Below are 24,438 nucleotides of genomic sequence, written 5' to 3' on the forward strand. Positions count from 1 at the left end.
TATTCCCTTTCTCGCTGTCTGTCAAATAAACAAAATCTTTAAGTAAGTAAATAAATGCATTTTCCGCTATCTGCATTGGAGGGGACCAAGACCACCCAGAACACCAAATATTCTAGACCATTGTCAATCACAGGTAGTAGGAGATGGCCACACTTGCGGAGGCTTTTAAATTTGGATTCAACTTCCAGGGGATGTAAAGTATTCCCTCAACCTCTTGCCCTTTCTTTCCATTCTCCCTTGACCAAAATTAGAAAGGAAACCAAGGTCAAGGATGTCCCCTTCATCCTTTTCCTCTTAACACCTGCCTGGGTTTATGAAAATTTAAAACCCGGCAATGCTCATTCACCCTGACCTTCAAACTTAAAATCAGTATTTGGGAATAGCCAAGAAAAAGGTCCAAATGTGTTTCTGCTGAAGCCTCAATTGAGCAGTTCTTAATTAGACTGTGATGCTTAAAGCATCCATGAAGTGGAGGCTCAGGGGAGAACCCATCTCATAGGCATCAAGAGAGGGCTTCATAGTCTTAAAGATCAGTTGATAACCATAATGGAGTCCAATGTACATGGAAAGCTTTAAATTCAGTATATCCTTAAAAAGGACATGAACCCCAAAATGGACATGGATTAGGACAGTAGTTTTTAAGATGCTCCTTTAGAGACAAGAATATACAATGGGGAAAAGATAGTCTCTTCAACAAATGGTTCTGGGAAAACCGGACAGCTACATGCAACAGAATGAAACTGAACCACTTTCTTACACCAGACATAAAAATAAATTCAAAATGGATTAAAGACCTATATGTGAGACCTGACACCATAAAAATCCTTGAAGAAAACATTGGCAGTAATTTCTTTGACATCTTCTTCGACCATAGCAACATTTTCTAATAGGTCTCCAGAGGCAAGGGAAAGAAAAGCAAAAACAAGCTATAGGGACCTGCACCAAAATAAGAAGCTTTTGCACAGCGAAGAAAATCATCAACAAAACAATAAAGACAACCCACTGGATAGGAGAAAATATTTGCACTATATCCAGTAAGGGATTAGTATCCAAAATATATAAAGAATGTCTACAACACCAAAACAAAAACCAAAACAAAAACTCACAAAAAATCCAATCCAATTTAAAAAATGCAGAGAAGACATGAATAGACATTTTTCCAAAGAAGATTTACAGATGGCCAACAGACATATGAAAAGATGCTCAACATCACCAATCATCAGGGAAATGCAAATCAAAACTATAAGAGATCACCTCACACCTACCAGAATGGCTAGAATCAAAATGACAAAAAATAACAAGTATTGGCGAGGATGTAGAGAAAAAGGAACCTTCATGTACCACTGATGGGAATGCAAACTGGGCAGCCACTGTGGAAAACAGTATGGAAGTTCCTCAAAAAATTTCAAATACAAATACCATACAATCCAGTAATTCCACTACTAGTATTTACCCACAAAAAACAAAAACACTAATTTGAAAAGATCTATGTACCTCTATGTTTACTGCAGTACTATTTACAATAGCCAAGATATGGAAGTAACTCAAGTGTCAGTGCACAGATGAATGGTAAAGATGTGGTAAGTACACACAATGGAATATTACCCAACCATAAAATAGAATGAGATCTTGCCATTTGTGACAACATGGATGAACCTAGAAGAGTATTACAGTAAGTGAAATAAGTCAGACAAAGACAAATACCATATGACTTCACTTATATGCACTATCTAAAAAAAAATGAATAAACAAAATGCAGAAACAGACCCATAAACACAGAGAACAAACTGATGGTTGTTGGAGGGAAGAAGGTGGGAGGATGGGCAAGATGAGAGAAGGGGAGAAGGAGATACAGGTTTCCAATTACGGAATGAATAAAATCCCCAGAGATAAAAGGTATAGCATAGGGAATATAATCCATGATATAATAATAGTGTTGTACAGTTGACAGATGGTAGCTACACTTGTGATGAGCCCAACATAATGTATGGAGAAGTTTAATCACTATGTTGTACACCTGAAACTTACGTGACGTTGTATGTCAACTATACCCAAAAAATTTTTAAAGGCGCTGCTTTATTTCCAATTACATTTTCTACTCACCACAAATGGAAGCATAAATAAGTATTTATATTCCTCTAAAGACTCTAGATGGGAAGTACTTCTAAGAATTTTAAAGGCAAAGACAGAGAACCCACTGAGACAGAGAAAAAGTTATAGGTCAGTGCTACTACAATAGTTTCGGGGCAGAGGGAATGGTCTTTTTTGGGAAAACATAATCAAACACAGGAAACAAAAAGAAATCATAGATTATTACACATTACACATGAAAATTAAAAATATAGTGACTTTATTTCCATCTTCTTACAGTCTCTAGTATCACATGTTATAATAAGCATCATCTCTATAAACACAAAAATATTTCAATAAAGCATGTTATAAGATAGTATATGTAAGCAACAGTTTGGCAGAATTTTATAACTCTAGTAGTTTGTAGCCCCCCCCCCAAAAAAAAGCCAAGTTTTAAAATTCAAAAGTAACAGTTAGCTTTATTTAACATATGTTACACCTTAACACTTAAAATACCATGCTCTAGTTAAATATTTCATCAACAACACTTTATACAAATAAAATATTACACAAAATATATTTAAGAAAATGTTTTGGTCTTTGATCTGAACAATAAATAAAAACACAGGCACTTCCACACTGAGACAGGGAAGCAGTCACTACTCAAGAATAATTTTGTGTAAGCGGCATGTGGAAATATGGCAAGAATAGAATCCTGGAGTTTTAAACTGACAATCCACTCATGAGAAAATCTGCAGTTTCCATCTTTTCACTTAAAGTTCAGAAATGACATACGCTTTCCTGGTCCACACTGAAAAATCATAAGAACAATATGGTTGCCAGGGTCCATTCAATTTTCAGTTGACCGTTACAGAATCATACTCATTACTGTCAAACACTAAAATCTGAGAACTATCATGATACCACCCATCAAAACAAATACAAGAACAGTTAAACTTTCTCCTTATTATGGCCCTAAGACCATAACAAGGTAAAGCAGATAAATGTCACACAGTGATTCTAATTCTTCAAAATTAACTGACCTTAACACAAGAAAATACTGTTGGGGTAGTGGAAAATTTTGACAGAGGTTAATTTTTCTAGGCAATTTAAAAAATCATCCAAATTTCATGAAAATAAATGGAGTTCCAGTCAACAAAAACCACTAGATCACATACAACAAAGTCTTTGTAGCCAAGATGTTCGTTTATAAACACCTAAATTGCAGATAATTCACTCATTATAATGGAAAGTTGGGATATGATCATATGAGGATAAAAAATAAATAACCTAAAATGGTCAAATTCCAGAAGCTTATGATTTCAGATGAGAAGGGAGGCAAATTAGAAAACAGTGGACATTAGCATAGGAAGGATCAGAACCAATCGTCCCACCACATCCTCCATAAAAAAAATTATAATCTGCTTTCCCTCTTCAGAAAGTACCACACTGGAGGGCTGAGAGGCCCTCAAATGGATACTACTAATAAAGGCAATTTTGATGGTTTAACATAGAAGTTACCCCTAATGTGAAAGAACACAACATGGGAACTATTCAAGATAGGTCTTTCTAGGCAAAATTTAGTTTGTATATATTTCAGCAATTTAAGTGAGCATTTTGCAACCGAGACCAAATATCAATCATCTCTTGAGGTTTTCTACTATGTACTAACATCAAATCTACATAGGAACAAATGTTATTCTTGTTTTTCTCTTCTATATCAAATGTCTTGAAGCCTTTATGTTTCTCTGGAACGAGGCCGAGCTTCTGAAGGCACATTCCAGTATAAACATCATCAATGGGGTAGAGAAGGACCTGGTCAGTTATATTGTACAGCCTCAGGGCCAGGTGGCCAGAGTAAAGGAAGCCGCCTCCCCCCGCATAAGGCGGATAGACGCCAGTGTAAACGACTTCTGGGATGTAGTACTTCAGTTTCTTATCCCGATGAGGTCCAGCATTGTGGATCACATCACCTATAAACAAATCTTTGGCTTTGTTCTTGGGTAAGCTATTCAAGTAATTCAGGATGTGATGGGTATTCACAAAAACATCGTCATCGCCCTTAAAAACAAACTCGGCATTTGGGCAAGAAGTGCTCACCCACCTGAGAAAGAGCACTTCTTTCAAGGACAGGTTGAAGAAAGTGTCTCTGTAGTTCCACATAAGAATGTCTTGGTGCTTCTCGCTCTCAAATTTCAGCATGTCAGACAGGTCTGGGTGGTTGTCCTCCGGCGGGGTCTGACCCAGTAAGAAGACTCTCACTACCGTTTGGTTCCCCACATTGGTTTCTCTGCCCCAAGATTCCCGAATTGCTTGCCTTCTAGCAAAATGTGGGATGAGGGACTTTATCGCCAGTAATAAGAAGGGTTTCTTTGCACATTTATCTGATTGATCTATAAGTAGTGAATAATTTCGACATCTCAAATACAGCAGAAAGTCTTTAAATCTGTCTGGCAAGTTGCTGAAACCTGAAACTACTGACATGACCCTGAGGTCAGGTTCACAAAAATTTAGATGGCTTATGTTGGAAAACCCGTACACGTCCCCTGTCTGGTTGGCCAATGTGTTCAAGATGGGATTGTACCGCCTGTTCAGCTTTTCTTGCTCTCTGTTCCAGTAGGCCACAGGGGGGTCCGAGATCTTCCAGAACTTTTCTTTGGGAATTATTACTTCCCCCTTTCCATTTTTTTCCTGGCTGCTACTTTTGGAGACTTCCACAATCAAATAAATGAAGACATTAACCATCATCAGGATACCCAACAATTTTATTCTTCGACGTCCAACACTCATTTCTCATATCTGTAATAAAAAGGAGCACTGTATTAATTAGGTAATTATTAGTTTGCATTTGTGGACATATGTCACTTGACTTTTTGTCTTTATCTTCTCTGGAACATGGTCTAGAACCCAGATTCTAGACCTGTACTGCCTAGGTTCAAATCATGGCCCTACCATTCTAGCTCTGTGACTGTAGGAAAGTTGTAGAGCTGATGTCTCAGTTGATATGAAGTCTCATCTAATAAATGGGGACAATAACCCACTTCACAGGATGGTTGTAAGGGCGCTACGATTTTATATGTAAAGATTTGGAAACAGTCGCTGGTCTATAGCAAGGAGTACATAAGTGATTGTAAATAGTGTGGCTGTGTAAGATACTTGAGGGCAAAGTTACGCATCTACTAAAAACCTCACAGGTGTCCAACTTCCTTGCTTATAAGGGACACACATACAAATCAGTGTGTTGTAAACTGATTTGCTCACAATTCATAGCAAATACATTTTATATTGTTACCCAGTACACACATGTATTTATAGGTGCATTGCAATGTATGAGTTGCCATTAAATTCACAAAATTCTCCATTTCCTTCTATTTCATTTTTTAGAAAATGGTGGTCCCCACCCTGAATTGTTTCTCAACCCACCCTTTGACAGATGAAAACAAGTCAAGGGAGAAAGATTAACATGCTTGCCCAGGGTTGCAGGGTTACTAAGTGGAGGAGACACTAACCTTATCAAATATTTAGAAAATGGTAAGATTCATACCAGCTTTAACTGACTGGCCCAAAACTGAGAACGACTGAAATACCATCAAGAGAGGAATGGATTAACAAACTGTGGTATATTCATACAGTGGAATAACCCTTGTTAATAAAAAGGAAATGACTTCTACTAGCAGCAATACCACAACACTGTGCATGAAGGACAGACCTTGGGGGGGCCTGGTTGGCTCAGTCACAAGAGCCCTGAGTTTGAGCCCCAAGCTGGGTATAGGGATTACTTCAAACAAAGAAACAAAGAAGTATTTATAAAAGAATAAGGAGAAGGAGAAGACCACCATCTCAGGGCAGCCGAGTGGCTCAGTGCATTAAGAGTCTCCCCCAGGGTCCTGGGATGGAGCCCCACAGCAGGCTCCCTGCTCACCAGGGAGCCTGCTTCTCCTTCTGCCACTCTCCTACCCACACCCTCCCCTCATGCTCATGCTCTCTTTCTCTCTCAGATAAATTTAAAAACAAAAGAAAAAGACCTGAAATTCCATTTATGTCAGGTTCAAGAAGACAAGATTAATCTAGGACCTAGAAATGTGAAAATGATAGGGATTGACATTTTGACTACAGACGGGCAGGAGGGAACTTTCCAGGGCATAGAAATGTACTGTGTATGTCTTGGCCTGGATGAGGTTTTCATGGATGTATACATTTGTCAAAACTCAAACTACATACTTAAGAGCTCTGCTGTTTATAGCAAAATGAAAAAGGGAAATGAAAATGGCATTTTCGTGAAATATCAAAGGCCAAGAATAGATTCCAGGCTGTGGCCAACAGAAGAAAAGAAGAGAGAGCAACAAAATAGTTTGTGGGGGATACAGCTCCAGAGTTCTAGCACTATAGAGATCGATGACCAACAAGAGGAACCATTTAGATAAACCTGACATTAAAAGACAACCCAAAAATGTGGAATGGCAAGATACTATAAGGAATTTTCTTATCAGGTTAATTCTACAACTGAGAATCTATACTTAGAATTCCTAAGAACAGGGGCGCCTTAAAGCCTGTGCCTTCGGCTCAGGTCATGATCTCAGGGTCCTGGGATTGAGCCCCACGTCGGGCTCTCTGCTCTGCAGGGAGCCTGCTTCCCTCTCTCTCTGCCTGACTCTCTGCCTACTTGTGATCTCTCTCTCTGTCAAAAAAATAAATAAAATCTTAAAAAAAAAAAAAAAAGAAAAGAGAGAATTCCTAAGAACGGTTGCATTCCAGGCATGGTGTAGTATCCTCCTTGATATGGTAAATCTATGAAGTAGGTGTTATTACTTTTATTCTCGTTTTATACTTGAGAAAACAGATTTTAAAAAGTCGCTCTTAAGGGCAGAGCTGGGTCCCAAGGCCACCAAGTCAATGAGATTCCAAGGTTACCTAGTCAAATGGTAGCCACTCTCCTCCAACCTCTAGAAACAAAGCTGGGTTACCCATTTTAATTAAGGATAGTGTTTATTATTTCTTTAATATAAGAGGATTTTTTAAGTTTACTGGGTTTTAACAAATAGTACCAAGGTAGAAGTATCTGGCATGCTAAGAATGCTATAAAGTTATCACATGCCTGACAGCCCAGATTAGATGGGTTGGAATTCACAAATTCTTTTATGTCTCTTAAGATCTGTCTAGTAGATCCCTATCTAGTTGCCTGTGTTTACCACTGCTAAATAGCTTTGGCTATAGACACAGCAGTAAAAGGTGTTGTTAAAAAAAAAAAAAAAGCCCCATCCCATACCCTCCCACTCCTAAAGCTTTTGCATAACTAGAAAACATGACAGATGACAGTTATGTGGGTGCCCTCAGCTCAACCAGTTAGCAGCCCCCATCACCATCCCATTTCTCCCCTCCCTTCTCAACCACTACCTATCTCCACCCCTGAAGAAACCCACCACTGAGCCACCAAGAAAGGGCCTATTTTAAAGAAGATATATATATATTTAGAGAGTGAGCAAGCAGGGGAGAGGCGGGGTGGGTGGAAGGAGAGAGGGAGATGGAGAGGGAGAATCTCAAGCAGACTCTCAAAAGGTGGGGCTTCATCTCACAATGCTGAGATCATGACCTGAGCTGAAATCAAGAGTTGGACACAACCGAGCGAGCCACCCAGGTGCCCCAAGAAAGGGCCTTCTTCAACTTCCTCCAGAGAAGGCAGTTAAACCCACAAGGTATTTCCTACTCCTTAACTCCAGTTTGAAAGGGCCCCAAGGCACACACAACCTGAATAATTAAAACACTCATACCCAAGTCTAGGGTCCGCACCCTCCTTAGGTCAGGTTCCTTTCAAATGAGCTTTTGGGCAAACCTAAGGAATAAACTGAAGGTCTCAGTTCCATACACCTTTGGCAACTTAAACCTTTTTGTTCTAGGCCTTACTTACAAGGAGAAGAGAACTCAAATGGACACTCAGAATGTACTTGCACGGGTACTTTATACACGTAAAGAAACAGCCATCTTTTAAGAAAATAAATCATAATTTTAAGGGTTTGGTTTCAGGGTTTTTTTGTTTTGTTTTGTTTTTGGTTGGTTTTTTGTTTTTTGGGTTTTTTTTGGCTTCTAGATGTGACAAAATGGTTTTCAAAAACAACCGATTCTCTCTAAATTGGGCTAACTCTCCTAAAGCTACAGTAGCTCTTGACCCCGTATCTCTGATCTCTATGTCTTGGGTGCTTCGTGTAAACAGCTTGAAGCAAGGGCAATAAGGAAAAGTATGAGGATGAATAGAGAAAGCCCATAATGAGGAAGATTTGGAAGGTACTCAGGAAAAAACAGCACGCACTGTGAACAGCTAACTACCGAAATTTTCAACTGAGAAAAGGAATATGGCTATCAGCAGACTATTTCTGAAATTTCTAGAGTAAGAGAGGTCAGCTTAAGGAAGAAAAAAGGGAAGCACAGAACTCTACATAACGAGTTCTAAACCTGTGAGCTGATCTTCCTAGGGGAAGATTCCGGGTGAAAATTATGTGAGATGATTCCAGATAAATGAGCTGGTAGTACGTTCAGGTTATGGGGCAGGAATCCAACCATAACTGTCTGAAGTGATGGTCTGAGGTTTCTCTCATGGAAAGCACCATTCCTTCTTTTGGGAATCCTTTGAAGAAAACATGTTTTCTGGCAAGATTTCCAACTTCATTCCTTGCAATTCAGGCTTTTATTTCCATGATCAAGACCCAGCCAGGACTTCCCATCACCTCGGCCAACACAGGTCTCTATGGGTCTCAAAGGGACACCATCTCCACCTTCCATCTGCCCAAGGATTCCAGACTGCAGAACATTTTCTTGTGCAATTCTCATCTGCATCCCCTAAGGGAAGCTGAAAGGATAGCCCCTTAACAGTGAGAAAAATGGAAGCCCAGAGATGGTTAACTGAGCTGCCTAAATATACCTCATAAATATATGAGGGTGACATGATGCAGCTTTCTGGTTCCCAACCCAGGGCTCCTTGATCTCCTTTTTCTACAAGGCACAGCCACATTCTTGTAACCCGACCCAGGTAGGTCAATAGCAAAGTCTCAAGGGCTGGCTCAAGACTAAAAAAAAAAAAACAAAAACAAAAAAAACAAAAACCAAAGCACGGGAAAATACTCTTTGTTAGCTCAAATGGACCCAAGGTACATTTGATCATTACCAAGACTCTCCAAAGAAAGGGAGATGCGAGTGCCTAGAAGCTCCCAGCACCCCTTCTGAGAACGGGCCAGCCTTCCCAGGTCCAAATTCCCAAACATGCAGCTTAGGCTAACTCTCACCACTACTTGCTCAGTGCGTTTCTTCCAACCTGAGAAGGAAGGATGGGAAAACCGAGATTCTCAATTATACATTTCCATCTAGTTTAAATGTCGTCTTTTATTTGTGACCTGGGCACGGTTCCTCACATGAGAACTCGGCTTTTGGCAGGCTCTTACAACAAACCAAAGTTCAAGGAAAGGAGGATGAAACAGTGACCCCATAAAAATATCTGTGGGAAAAAGCTCTCTGAATATCTGACTAAATATTCCCATTGCAGACATAAAACCAATACATGTCCTTTTCTGAGCAGGAAGTTACATTGCTTAAAAAGAATTTGAGTAAGAAAACTTAGCCCAAAGCTGGGGAAGTTGTTATACAACCCTTACTGTGAAACACAGAATTTTTATGGTGAGCAAGAGAAAGAGGAGAAAATCCCATATGCAAACAAAGAATAACCTTAGCTTTTCACCTTGTGCCGGGGAGTGAGGTCTCCCCACCCCCCATAAGAACTGAACAGTTTTGAAATTTCTGAAACACTTCAGTTAGTTCTGTTTAATGGAAAAGAACTTCCTTCTTTATTTTGCAATTAAATATTTAGAAAAGCGAGGTAGAAACAGGAAAAATACACTTGTTAGCTGAAAATGGATCACAAAATAGCACAGATGTTATGCTTAAACTATGTGAAAATCCAGATAAAATAACCACACAAAACCAAAGCTGGTTTAATCGGGGTGGTAAGATTGTAGGTTATTTGAACATTCTTTAATGCTGCCTTACCATGTCTGTCCTTGAATAGCCTTGACCACACACATCTACTGCCTGTGTGATGGCCTCAGTCCCACAGTCACTCCATCACTGTAATGGACCTCACAGCGTTCAGAAGAGGCTCTAGGGACAACATCCAACCCTAGCCCACCCGATAGCTTTCCTTGAGCCTGTGCTATTTATCTGAAGCCATCTATTAGAAAGAACTATGAACACATATGCCCTGTTTTAATAAAAACTGAGGTACCTGCCAGGCACCAGCAATCCCGTGAGGCAGGTACTCTCAGAGAGGTGATTTAACTTGCCCAAGGTCACACAGCTGATAAATGGCAGAGCCAGGATTCAAACCCAAGCAGCTTAAACCATGCTACAAGTGAACGCTGCTGCACAGGGTTATGACTAATGGGACATTAGTCTTATTTTCCATGGCTAATCTCCTTAAAAATTATTAAATATTTTAAAGCTTTACATTTATACTTTTGAACCTACAAAACTACCATGAGTCAAAATCAGATATGGGAGGCAGGGTTGTAAATAAGTAAACTTGATTAATGACTATGTATGAGCCAAATTCTGGGCAAAACAACTCACATACCTCATTTTGTTTCCCAATATGCAGTCCATGCAATTCCAATACTTCATTCAGGGAGACTAGAGTGGGAACCATAGAATGGGATGATCCTAAAAGGTCTCCTCCAATTCTGAAAGTCCTAGAAACACTGAAACAAAATGCTGGCCAGAAAACATTTTAATGTGGCCAGGAGAACTCATTCTCAAAACTCTGACTCCCGGACATTTACACACATACTCTCTCTCTGTCTCTCACACACACACATACACACACACACACACACACACACACACAGAGCCAAGGAGCTCAGGGAGGTGGCTACCACTGGCTAGTCAGGGACAGAGCCAGCAATCACACCTGGCCTGACCCAAAAACTGTGCTTGGTGTGGTCCTGCAGTATTGACAAGGTTAGAAAGAAAGGCAGGACTTTCTTGTGACCATTACATAAGATGAGCAGCCACCCCTGTCCGGTCAGGCTGAAGCAAGGAGGCTGGAAATCCAAGCTCTTGGTTCAACCATGGTAAGGGCTAGCAGCCTTTGTATCCAGGAGTTCCTGCTTCCTGCTCACCCTTCCCCACAAATCAGACACACAAATCCAAAAGGGGGAAAGAGCCCAAGCCCACTGCAATCCCACGAGAGCGGGGGAAACACGTCCGTACACGCTTTGGAGAACAGGCACATCCTTCTGCACACCACTTCTCTCCCCCACCCTCCAGGAGCCTGGGGAGAGTGGCTTTCCTAAATCTTTATCTCCCAGGCTGCTCCCATCTGTTGCCTGGTCCCTGCCAGACCTTTCCAGGCTCTGCTCTGATAAACAGAGACAGGGACACTTTGCAGCTAAGTGGTTCTAGGGAAGAGAACAGCTTTGAGCACTGATGCAGACAGTGGGATGATCAGGGTATGAGGGAAGCAGCTCAGTGGGACCGGAAGAGCTGGGCCATACCTAGAACCTGTTCCTTCATAGTAGCAAGAAGCCCGGCCTGGGTCCTTGCCAGGGCTGGGCAGGCAAGCCCAGGACTTCCCCCTTAACCTCCCCTAGAAGCTGACCGAGAGGGAGTACATGCATGTATCTCTGATGTTGCTTTCTAATCTCTAAGTCATGCAACAACTGCCAGCTACATGCAAGGGATTTGGTTCAGAGTCATTAGTATGAGTATTAGTACTTAAAAGGGAAAAGAACATATAATGAATCTGCTCACCCACACACCCCCATAGGCAACATTATACATGAAAGTGTCTGGCAGGACATGTTCCCGTCCCCAACTGATTATAGTTCCCCAAAACCCAGCATGGCTGATGTTCTCAAGTAGTATTTATCACTTAAGATAAAATTATCACTAAGTTCCTTCTTCAAATAAACATGCACAGAACTTTCAGAAAAGGGAAAAGAAGAAAATTTAGCAAATGATGACAGGGAATTAATCCTCCCAGAGGCCATCTTGACCCTGCCTTTAGTCAAACTGACAAGAGTTATAGATGTTTAGTGTAAAAGAGTATGGAGTTATAAAACAAGCCTAGTAGATGTTTGAGGATAGAAATGTTCCAGATCCATTTTCATTTTGAAGGTCAGCCAGGCATCTGGAGTCAGCCCAGAATTAAATTCTGGTTACGTTACCTACTAGCTGTGTGACCTTGGGCAAGTTACTTGACTTCTCTGAGTCTGTTTCCTCATTTGTAAAATGAGGAAGATATAACATACCATTCCAGTCTGCTGTCTACCACTCAGTGGACATTCAGTAGTTCTCCTTCAAGGATTCTGATTCTTCCAACACTAAGCACATTTCTCAAGTTTTGTCGCTCACTGCGCCTTGTATAAATTCTCCCTCACTAGAAACCCATCTACCCACTATCTTAAACATCACCTCCAAAAGTAAGACCACAGGTTGACCCAGTTAACTCCAAATATTAGCCATTAAATGTTTTGTAGGGTCCCTCTTCCTAGGTCCCCTATTTGTAATGGGCCGATTTCACAGGCACCTGGATGTACACCCCAGAATTATTTTGAACTGTTGCTTCACCATGCTCTCCCTGTCCAACCAGGAGCCGAATCTCGTTTTCCCATGTGACACACATGTCCTCGTCACCTCTCCTCTATTCTTTTCAGGCTCCGCCACACTGGCTACTGTGACAGCCTACTGCCTTACTTCCCAGCAGACTCCCAGATACACCGTCTTCCCCAACTACTCAGTCTTTAGTCCCCTGTGCACGCACGCTCTCCCTGCTCATGCTGTCCCCCGCGTTTGGTCTGACAACCACTGGCAGGCTACTGCTTGCTCAAAGCGTTAACTACCTGTGTTGTCTTCTAAAGCTCCTCTCCATAGAGCTCAGGGCCTCATGGCCTCTTCCCCTCTTCTACAGGGTCTCCTGCCCAGTGATATGCCCCAGCCTAAACACCAGCCTCAGTCCTCTCACTCACATGCCCTTCTGGTCCCAGCCAGGGCACGTCATAATGATTCGGGTTTCTCTCCACAATCTCCAGCCAACATCCCCCCCCATCTCCACACCATCCACACTTGAACACATAAACACAGCAAACACATTTCTCTTCTCAGCTTTGCTCTGCCATCTGTAGAGTGCCTTCCTTTTGCTAGGCCTTCGAGCATCTACTCCTTCCAAACAAATTCATTCCAATGTCACGTCCTGGCTAGTGCACCCAGCTCCCAAAGGTTAGGGCATCCTCTCCTGATCATGCTGGCCTAGACCTGGGCATAGTCCATAATCGAGGCCTTCACACGATACCATCATTACCCCAGCACATGGCACATGAGATTCATTCTGCATTTGCTAAATGGACAGATATTTTGGTCATCTGGTCAAGTTCATTGAATACAGTGAGATAGTCAGTAGGAACTGGATTAAAACATATACACTTTTTCTCCAGAGTGTATATGACACTGGAAAATCACTCACTTAGTGCTGGCAAATGACACACACATATTTACATAAATTCCCCTTTTCAAAGTACAATAGAAAAAGATTTAAGGGATTTTTTTCTAGTGTTAAGAGAGAGATGAATTTCACAAGTAGTGAGTCTGTATTAAATCTAGGAGTTTGGGGGCATGCCTGGGTGGCTCAGTGGGTTAAAACCTCTCCCTTGGCTCAGGTCATGATCCTAGGGTCCTGGGATCGAGCCCCACATCGGGCTCTCTGCTCAGCGGGGAGCCTGCTTCCTCCTCTCTCTCTGCCTGCCTCTCTGCCTACTTGTGATCTCTCTCTCTGTCAAATAAATAAATAAAATCTTTTAAAAAATAAATAAATAAATAAAAAATCTAGGAGTTTGGAGACAGGATCTGAAGCAGTAAATGGGGATGGACACTATGGCCCAGGCCCTCATTTCCCACAGTCAGCCCAGACTCACCAAAGGCAACACACTTGGGGGTGCTTTGACTGGGCGTGCCCTATGTGCGGGGAATGCACATGCTTCCAGGTGAGGGCTCCGTCCCTCCTCCTGCAGCAGACCCCACCTCTGTCCTATCCCCAAATAGGGGAGCCTCCACACCTCCTTCCTGGCAAGGGGAGGACCTTGAGCAACTGCTACCCCCATCAAGACCATGACAATTGAGGCCCAGGGCAAACATGCCTCAAGGAAGGAAGGGCCTTCGCACAGACTTAAAATCCAAAGGGTACCCAATTCCCTAAGGTGGGCTATCATCTTAGAAAAGAAATGCTGAAAGGCAGGCAGTTGTTTCCTATGCAGTTTTTTTGTTTGTTCGTCTTGTTTTGTTTTGAGAAAGAGAGAGAATCTTTAACAGGCGCTTTGCCCAGTGCAAAGCCCTATGCGGGGCTTAATCTCATGACCCTGAGAGATCATGACCTGAGCCAAAATCAAGAGTTGGATGCTTAACTGACTGAGCCACCCAGATACCCCATTCCTGTGGAGCTTAATGTGTGTTGGAAGTCCATGTTAAGAGCTGTACATGGTTATGCCTTGGTAAGTGTTTCCACTCCAAGCTCCAGGACCTACGTACAAACAGTACAGTCTGGCAGGCTCTTAACAGCCCTTCAGAGAAACCCTGAGATTTCTCTCTGATCCATCCTTCTGTTTGCTTAGTGGGGTTACATGAGATGCACTTTAGTCTGGGTCCAACCAGGAGGCAGAAATCACACAGTAATTTAAGCACCAGTTTCAGAACCTGGTGAGTAACTATAAAGATGGAATAGAATTCTAACAAGCAAGCTTTGGCAGATGAAAAGTACCGGAAAAAGGACAAACGCAGAAGAGACGTTCAGAGCTTATTTGAGAAGGTATGGATGGCAGAAAAGTTCCTGCATTCCCAGGCCAGAGACAGGCCAGTGCCCAGGAAAGCAGGAACAACCCTCTGGGGTACAGGCACAAAGCCTGGAATACACAGGTCCCCATCAGGAAAATGAGAGAAAACAAGTTGTAGAAACTGCTGGGTGGGCATGCAGAGGGAGTCACCACGCACAGGGAGTCAAGGGTGCTGCCAGAACCAGGCAGTGGGGAGACCCCCTTGTACCGCAGGTTAGCATGTCAAAGTATGGCTGAGATAGGGGCAGCTTGTGGCTACAGCCTGGGATAAAGATCAGGTGGCCAGCTCACTAAATGGCCAGGGTTTGGGGGCTCCAGTATGAATATACATGAGGCTAACAAGCGGGGGCAGAGAAGCAGTGACCTCGGGTGAGCCCAGGCTCCCCCAGTCCAGCACTGCTGCCAGAGCTGGAAAAAGCTATGACCCCCCTGCAGGTCCCTAGGAGTACAGTACAGCAGGTTCTACCAGAACCCGGTTCCAGACCAGGAAGGAAATCCCATACTTCTGCAACATCCTCTTCAGAGCCTTCACTTACAGAAGGTGAAGGTAAAACATCTGAAGTCCCTGATCCATTTTCATGTATCAGGCAACACATGGTGAATTCGGAGCTGAGATGCAACAGTCAAAAACTGGCCCAAGTTCTCCATCTTTTAAGTCACCAACCCAACTTCATCTCCAAGCATACTTTTTTCTGAGCCTGAAGTCAGGAGGAAAGGGTTATTATAAAACATGGATCTGATACAGTGAATATATATAACTGCCCATTAGCGGACAGCAGAGGTGAAGGCAGAACCTGAAGGGGCACAGGGTGTCTGCAAGCAGAGGTAACTGGGCCACTCTGTGGGCTTGGAGGACACCCTGGGAAGAGGAAGTGAGTGCTGGTGGGCCCAGGGCCTCTACCCAGAAGAAGAGGACCGGTACCTGGGCCTTACTGAACAAGTGCAGCCACCAGAGAGTGGTGTTCTCTCTCTCTCTCTCTGGAATATGTTCTCTTTCTTTCACAGGCCATCTATGTAAAAAAATAAAGAGAAGAAAATGGATTAAATCATACAGGAATATAAAATAAGGGACAATGAAAAACTCCAAAAGGATGCCTGTGTTGACAACAAACACAGCTGTCTCCTGAATTCACTGAGATTTTTAGTTTCAGTGGGAGGGGGAGGGGACAGAGGGAGAGAGAGAATCTTCAGTAGGCTCCGCACCCAGCACAGAGCCTAACGTGGGCCTTGATCCCACGACCCTGGGACCAAGACCTAAGCTGAAAGCCGAAATCAAGTCAGATGCTTAATGAACTGAGCCACCCAGGTGCCCCACTGAGATTTAATTTCTGTAAAGCAGATTTAGTTCACAGAGGAAAGAGCATGATCTGAGCAGTCTGTCTCCTATCAGCAGAGCTCTCGTGTATCTCTGCTGGGACACAGGCATTTGTTCTGGCTTATCAATCATCACTAATGAGTTGTTGGTGATTTTCCACATAACCAAAAAAAACTGATTAAGGACCTCATAAATGCATCTTTTTTGTCTTATTATTTCCTCTGGGAAACTACAGAGAGAAAGTAAACAATCCAATTATTCTCTTCTCCTCCCCTTCCATCCCCCACCAAAAAGAAAGGCCAGACTGGTTTATCTTCACCACACACCCAAGAACACGGAGCTACCCATGTGTTGACTGTGGACTCTGTCCTTCTTTTTAATCTTTACAAAGAAAGGCTATCTCCCTGTTTTAATTTACACTGTTCTTTTCACATGCTTCTTTCCCGATTTTCCTACTCTTCATGCCCTTTCCCATTTTTCTATGTTGGTGGTTCTCCTCTCATTTAATCTTCGCAAGCTCGAAAGTATAAAGCAATTAGTCTGAGGTTATGGAGCTAATCTGCGTGGAGCCAGCATTTGGACCCTGGACCCTGACCCCAAGACTAAGCTCTCACTCTTTCTACCCCCTAATGTTGTTGCTCAAGATTTCCAGAATCCCCAGATAAAGCTGGACTTAAAAAAAACAATTTAGGAATGAAAATCTCAATCAGCATGAGAAAGGAATCCTGTAGACAGAATCCCATGCTGAGAACAGTTCACCGGTTCACCGTGCACGGTGCCAGAGGTCCTGCTCTCTGGTAAGGCAGGTGTCTTCCCAACCAGAGTTGGAGTCCCTGCAGGTGGGGGTCAGGTACTATCTACACTAAAGAACGAGAGACAGGGGCCTAAACTGGCCTAATCATAAACTCACCCAGGCAAACGCCTTTGTGAGATCTGTTGACACAGAGAAAATGTTGCCTTTTCATCCTAGCAGCACAGCCTGAAGCGAGGGATCCCAGCATGGCCCTGTACCCTGCTCCAGGTCGGTGCAGAGCTGGCCCAGAAGTCAGGAGAGGAGAGGACCCCAGCCCATGTCAGAAAAGATGACCAGAGAGTAAGCGTTGGCCACAAACCATATCATCTCACCTTTTCACTGGTTTTCTCCATCACAAGCACACACACTCCACACACAGAGATCACAGACCAAGCTTATTATCAAAAAGAAGCCATAAGGATTTCCTCTCCAGGGCCTGATAGCTCATCTACACCAATCACCTCATTTGCAGAAGAGGAAACCAAGGTACCAGGAGGCCCAGAGTCTTAGCAGATGCCCCACAAAGGGCATAATCAGGACAGTGAGTCCAGCAGTAAGAATCACTGTTAGTGACAAAGTCTTTTCCTCACAGTCTATAGCTTCGATTCTAGGCCTTCAACATAAATAACAAAAAGGTGAAGAGGCCCGCTGCTCCAGCACTGCCCAGAGGGGCACCCTCCTTGAACCCCTCCTCTCCTGGGTGTGTTTGTATTACTTCCCCTTTGCTGCTGGAACACCTAACACACACATTTATCTAAATTATCCTCTTGTTGTTAACAAGTCTGACACACCCACAGGATGTGGGGGGCCTCAAGGACAGGGGGTGGGCCATATCCACATGCATTTCTGTATCTCTTGTGTCTGCTGCTCAGACAATATAATGAATCTGAAGACGTAAAAGGGGAGGAGCAGTAAAGAAACAAGGACTAACTAAAATGTTTATTTTTTTATCTTTTTGATCAAGAGTACACACAACTCTAAACAAGTCATTGTTGAATAATTTCACACACAGGCCATCCATCTCTAGCCCCTCACCCCAGAATCCCATACCAGGCCCCTGGCTATTTGTTAGTCTAGGCCACTCCTCTTCCCAAGGGCCCTACGCTTTTTCCAATTCCAGTGCCTTCCCCCTCAGTGTCTCACCCCTCAGCCATCACGGAAGCATTAGTGGTTGTCATCCCCATGCAGTACATAACCTAAAGACATCTCAGGAAACAGTCTAGTATGATTAAATAAATCTATAAAGTAACATGGGCCCAAGGGTTGGAAGGCAATTACAAACTAATAAAAATTCACAAGCATAAATTATAGTACTGGACTAGAAAAGAATCCCATTATATAAACTAAGTTATCAAACTGACCTTGTATAAATGCATCTGGAAATAAGTAGGCCATCAGCATGGCTTGGTGTAAAAAGATAGGGAAGGGAGGAGGTAATTTGGTGCCTGCTATGTGGGCTCCGTTTGTCTACAGACACTTATACGGAAAAGCTGATGAAATCAGTAAGAGAGAATATTTTCATAGAAGTACTAGAAAAGAGATTACTGTCATTTTTACATAGTCAAAATACAGGCAAGTTTTACCTAAAGACCAACATGTTAACAAAATTAAAAGTTGACTATCGTCAAAGTTTTATTTAAAATTGACTTTCAAATTACGTCATACCCCCACCACTTAATTCCGTGGGTTGTGATAATTGACCACAAAAAGTTGTAGAACTTTTTTATTTTAAAACAATCACTTTACTGCTAAGCACCTGGACAGCCAAATCCAATCTTCCATTTTCTCTGGCATAGAGATTTTTTTTTTTTTAAAGATTTTATTTATTTATTTGACAGAGAGAGATCATAGGTAGAGAGAGAGAGAGAGAGAGAGGAAGCAGGCTCCCCACTGAGCAGAGAGCCCGATGCGGGGCTCGATCCCAGGACGCCGGGATCACGACCTGAGCCGAAAGCAGAGGCTTTAACCCCCTGAGCCACCCAGGCGCCCCTCTGGCATAGAGATTTATCTATGTCACTTCCCACAAGCTCCACAGATAAACTTTGGAAGCAACCACTGCCCTTCCCAATTTTATTAAATTATATTTGACAGTTCTTGACTCTATGAAATGTAGACTTTGAGAGCATGTCCATCAATTTCCTGCAAAATAAAATTTTCCATTTGTCTTCCTTCTAAAATAAAAATATAACCTCCCCAAATCAAGAAAATATTGTTTGAACATGCTACAAACTGGAAGTGCAGATAGCATATTAGACTCCTTATGTAACTTTAATATTGAAATCAACACCAATGGCATTCATTACCTTAAGTGACTTAATAAACTACCTTGGGAAGTCTCCATTTTTTGGCTGTTAGGATGAAGGTTCGCAGGACACGTTTTCGTGAAGAGCACCTACTCTTAGTAACAATGAAGGTGCCACCGAGGAGCATGAGGTACCACGCCTTAGCCTCCAGGACTCCAGTCATACCCATTTAGAGTCCCTTAGAGGAGCATCGTTGAGTTAACTGCCTGACTCACTGTTCTGAAAACATGCATGAAAGTCATAGAAAGTTGTGCAGAATTGGCATGTGCAGAGGTTTAAATCATGTTATATTAAAATCTAAGGACTCAACACAGCTAATACCTTGCGGGGGGTGGGGAGACAAGAAACTGAAGGAATGGGATGGAGGTAGCACAGGGACACTCCTTATAACAAGACTAACAAGTGCATACCAGACCCTACCCATTCACGGAGGGCCTGTCCATGTGCCAGTAAGCATGCCAAGGTCCCAACTGGGTACTCAGTCCTGTGAAATAGTTCCTGAGGTATCCTCATTTTATAGTTAAGTCAACTGCTTCCAAACCTGGCCCAAGGTTCCCAACACTGACAGTGAAGGGAAGGAGAGTGGCAGGAACTGGGATGCCGGATGGGTTCCCATCCCTGTTGCTACCAAACTTGAAGACAAGCATGGAGCTGCGTGGTGAGCACAGTCAGGGTACAGGGGAGTAGACATCCCCATCCTCATTAAGCACTCTCACAAAGACCTGATCCTAGATCCAAGTATGCTACTCTCCCAATCCCATCCCAGAGAACTCCTAAGCACCTGCACCCCATAAAAACAACCTCTGTCCTCCCCTCCCCCACCTTTGCTTCATGGCCATTCTCCAGCTTCTTAATCCTAGCCTCATCCTCGAAGACCCGGGTTCAAATGCCACAGCCTCCACCAGGAGGACAACCTCTACTCTGTCAGTGTCCTGCACTGAATCTTCCCTGCCAGCACTCGGGGTTCCCCCAAAATGGGACCTCTCAAAAGGAATGCCAAGAGTTGGTTACCCAGAACCTACCCCTCACCCCCAGCAATGCTTCCCAGCCGGAATGGTTCCAGGTGAGCCAAGATCCCACTCTCCTCAGCCCTGGGGGAGTGGAACCAAGACACCGCCCCCTCCACGTGCTGTAACTGAGAGATGAAAGCATTCCAACCCGAGTGCCAGCCACCACTCCTCACACATGCCTAGTATCCAATTCAACGGGGCTCTTCCTGGGATGCCACCTCTCCTCCAGTCAGGGACCATCCTCATCCCAGAAGACAACCTGCCTAGTGATGAATGACCCTGGGGTGGCAACTTCAGAATGGGGTACCAAACAAGGAAACACCCCCCCGCCCCGGTTCCCTTCTCCTAGACTCCCTTCCCTTTCCTGACTCTTTTTTCCCTCCTCACATGGCAAATTTCAAGAAGTCACTAAAAGCTTAAGGATTGTTTTTAAGTTGCTTTTTCAAATTATCAAAATAAATCTTATAGACTGAAAATACACATCCTCAAAACGGACATTTTGGCCTTTTATCCAGATGTTCTATTAAAAAGGGGGCTGTTTGACCAAGATGTATGTCCACATATTTGAAGAGATGAAATGGGAACACTTCTTTCTTTGGCCACCTGCCAAGAAAAATTTATGTTGCCAAAATAAAAGAGATTATGTTTGCTCAACATATGAACACAGGACAGAGCCGCTTAGAAACCAGGCCTCTTTTACCAAGCTGCTTAAATCATGTAATTTTAAATATGTCTGTGAATGTCACCTTCGCTATTACCTACTTGGAAATATCAGGGGCTGTAGCCATCCGTGATCGCCCAGTGTCCACCCTCTGCTCACCTCTCCCTCTCCATGGGGAGTCCAAACACCCCCATAGTTTCTGTTTCTCCAACTGGTGACCTGGAGGTCCACCAGGATGTGTCCTCCCACTCAGGATGGTGCCCACCCAGCCTCCTACTCATGTGTGGGGTAGGGACGAAAACAAAGAGGGCATCATGCTGACACCAGTGGCACCCCCTGAGGCTTCATCCTATACGTCTCTCTATCTGTACTGGTTTGAAAATTTCCATTATAAAGAGGATTTTTTTTTAAAGGATCCATCAGAACCTTAAGGAAAAAAATTTAAAAGAGACAAACATTCGGTTAAAAATAGGAGTACTCATGAGAGATATTTTAAGTTCATTTGAAGAAAATAATTCCTTATGTGGTGAAGAGAAGAAAAATAAAACGGCTGCATCTCATTTACTTTAAGAATAAAAGCTATATAAGTTCCTTTTAAACAAACATTAAGTTCAGCCATAAAATAATAAATGTAAAATATATTGTTAGTTCCAAATGTTAAATATTCAGAAAAGATGGTATTTGTAATCAACCCAATTAGACCCTTGCAATGCTAAATAAATATGTTTGATTCTGCAAACATCACTAGGCTTCCCAACGAATAATCTAGAGCTAGACTTGAAGGTTTTATTTTGTTTTGTCTTGTTTTTTTTTTTTTTTTTAACATAACTGTATTACTCTCTGATCAGGACTCAAAAAAGAAGCACTTCAGAGAAGCATCTGGATGTTAAGTGCTTTCCAAAGAAAATAAAAAACAACATAATTCTGAAGCACAAATTAAAAACCTTAGCAAGTTTATGCTCCATAGAAATAACCTTACTGGAGTGTTAACACTTTCATATTCATGACTGCATTGGATTTAAACAATCAACATGTGAGGATGGCTATGTAGGTTTTTCCCTATTTTGCGGGGGTGGGGGAGGCAACAGAAGCCAAGTGGGTTGCCATGGTTACAAAGGTCTTTTTTTGTTGTTGTTTGTTTGTTTGTTTGTTTTTAAAGTCAGCTCTTAGCACCAAAATCTACTTCAAGTTCTCCACAAGGACCACTCTCCCCTTTCCAGTAAGTCACTCCCCAGCCCTCATAAGATTACCGTGCCCTGGGACAGCACTGTATGCTCCCCTGGGGTCCAGTATCAAGGGTGGATCTCCATTCTCCTTCACCTTCAAAGCTCTCCCTCCTCCCAGTAGCTCCAAGCACAAGGCCCTCTTTCTCTTCTCTGTCAACATCCTGAAAAGGTTCTGCTCCTTGTCATGCCCAGACCTTTCTAATTCCCTTCATCCTCTAGAATCTTCCTAGTCTTTGACCTCTCCTGACTTCCCAGGGCATCTAACACTGACCCCATCCCAAATTCAAGACCACTGAACCCGGATTCTCTTCCTTGTTCTCCTGCATCTTAGCTTTGTTCCTGGCCTCATGCCCCCAAATAGGTGCTCTCCACAGTTTTGGGCTCAAGCTTATTCCTGGGTCTTCCCTTGCTCCCATCCCCTGGACCCTCTGAGACACCACTACAACCTCCAATGTTCCAAATGTTAAAAAGATCCCCAGCATACATATATCTGTAGATCATCCCCTTCACACTTTCCTGTACTGGTTTCCAAACCCCGTCCCACAAACATCAGTCCTCTTATCTCTCACTCTCTTTCAAATAAATCAAATACATACACTTCAATCCTGCACCATCCCTAGCCTGGTTTTGGGGCACCCAGTTTTCCCCCAGAAAGTGACTGAATTCAACAAGTATCAAGCACCTGTGCTAACTGTGCAGTGTTTAAAACAGACAACCAAGAATTAAGTTACATGGCCAATCATCATATAGTTGGTAAGAACTCAGACAAAATATAATGGACAGCACAGATGATAAGGGTAAGAACAAGGTGGCAGGAGTGGGGCAGGAAGAGGAAACAGCCATTGCAAATGCCAGGAGCAGGAGAGCACAGAGACCAGTGTGGCTACAGTCAACTGAACCAAGGGCCCGGGAGGTGACAGAAGGTCCCTGCCTTTAGTCTGACTTCAGTCTGAGAGGAAGAGCTACTGGAGGTTTCTGAGCAGAGAAGTTTACAAAGTAATTTCAGTTTGTACATATTCCTCCACATTCTTTCAGAGAAGAGACTGCTGAGGGGCAATGGGAAATAGTCCTCCATTGGGAGGCTGTAAAATGACACAGGGCCGTGAACACACCTGCCTTGAATCTACCTATTAGGCTCAAGCTCACCTTCCTAAATGCAAGTCTGACCCTGACATGTCACGGCATCCCCTCTGCAGGAATGTTCCATGGCTCCCACAACCTCCATGACTATCTAGTGCCACCTGATGCATGATCACTGGGGTTGCACCATGTCCTACTACCCCTTCCTAAACACCCTGACCTCCAAACCAGCGGGATCACCTGCTATTTCCCTGACACACTGCCACAAGCCTGCGATACCTGCCTCTGCCCTCGGAAAAGTTATTAATCCATCCGTTAGGGCTAAGCCCAAACACCAGTTCCTCAGGAGGCCCTTCTTGGCTGCCCCCTAAACTGCATATTGCTTGCACCTCAACAAGAGCACCCTTTCATCAGTTCTGGGTTAGAGTTTCCAGAGACTGGTAACTCAAGGGCAGGACTGTGCCTGACCTATCTAGGAACACACATGGGGCCAAGCACAGAACCAGGCATATAGTAAATGTTCAATTAATGCATGCTGGCTAAGTGAACAAAATGCTCATCTGATTATACACCGACTTGAGGTCTTAGGTGGAGGTGGTCCTAAGGACGGGTTTTCTCTCTCAGCCACTGTAATCTGGAAGACTGGGGTCCTGATGGGGAGTGTTGGGGGACTGCACTCCTGACAATGGTACAGTCACAAGTAGGGGCCACAGTGAGGATGGACTTGAACCCAAACCTTCAAAGCCTCATGCCCTCTCAGCCAGATATATCTCTAGGCATGCCCACCCCACACAATCCATTTTAAACTTGCCTAAAGCATCAGCAATATGTTTTTCCTAAGCCTATTCTAGAGGTGTACAGATATAGAGAAAAGAACCTAGAAGGACCCAAACCAAGTTAGGAGCAGTTACAGTGTTACTTTCCTTTACCTTACCTTGATTTCCCCCCCCTAAATAAACACCATAAGAAAAAAAGTCTTTTAGAAAGAATGCCACAGGACGACCTGAGTTACAGTCAAAGAATGGCTCCAAAAATAGAAAGTATCCAAAAAGCCCACCAAAACCCTGGGAACATGAGACCACTGAATACATACTACTGCTTACAGTATATTTAAGCTGCA

The 24,438-nt window shown here is 43.2% G+C and overlaps 1 protein-coding gene across 3 annotated transcripts in view; it reads right to left on the minus strand.

Moving 5' to 3' along the window:
* Nucleotides 1-2,337: 2,337 nt before the first annotated feature.
* B3GNT2 (UDP-GlcNAc:betaGal beta-1,3-N-acetylglucosaminyltransferase 2) overlaps nucleotides 2,338-24,438 on the minus strand; it is a 28,074-nt gene continuing 5,973 nt past the window's right edge. For 2 of the 3 annotated variants that reach the window (XM_032873822.1, XM_032873824.1), the window contains one exon: nucleotides 2,338-4,869. In XM_032873822.1, the coding sequence (XP_032729713.1) occupies nucleotides 3,667-4,860 (1,194 nt within the window). In that variant the 5' untranslated portion in view covers nucleotides 4,861-4,869 and the 3' untranslated portion in view covers nucleotides 2,338-3,666. Of the gene's footprint in view, nucleotides 4,870-10,684; nucleotides 10,822-24,438 lie in introns of those variants that run through there. The other variant, XM_032873823.1, reaches the window with a different exon arrangement.

This window comes from Lontra canadensis, unplaced genomic scaffold (genome assembly GCF_010015895.1).
Source record: "Lontra canadensis isolate GAN:19392208 unplaced genomic scaffold, GSC_riverotter_1.0 scaffold50, whole genome shotgun sequence".
In the NCBI taxonomy this organism is placed as follows: domain Eukaryota; kingdom Metazoa; phylum Chordata; class Mammalia; order Carnivora; family Mustelidae; genus Lontra; species Lontra canadensis.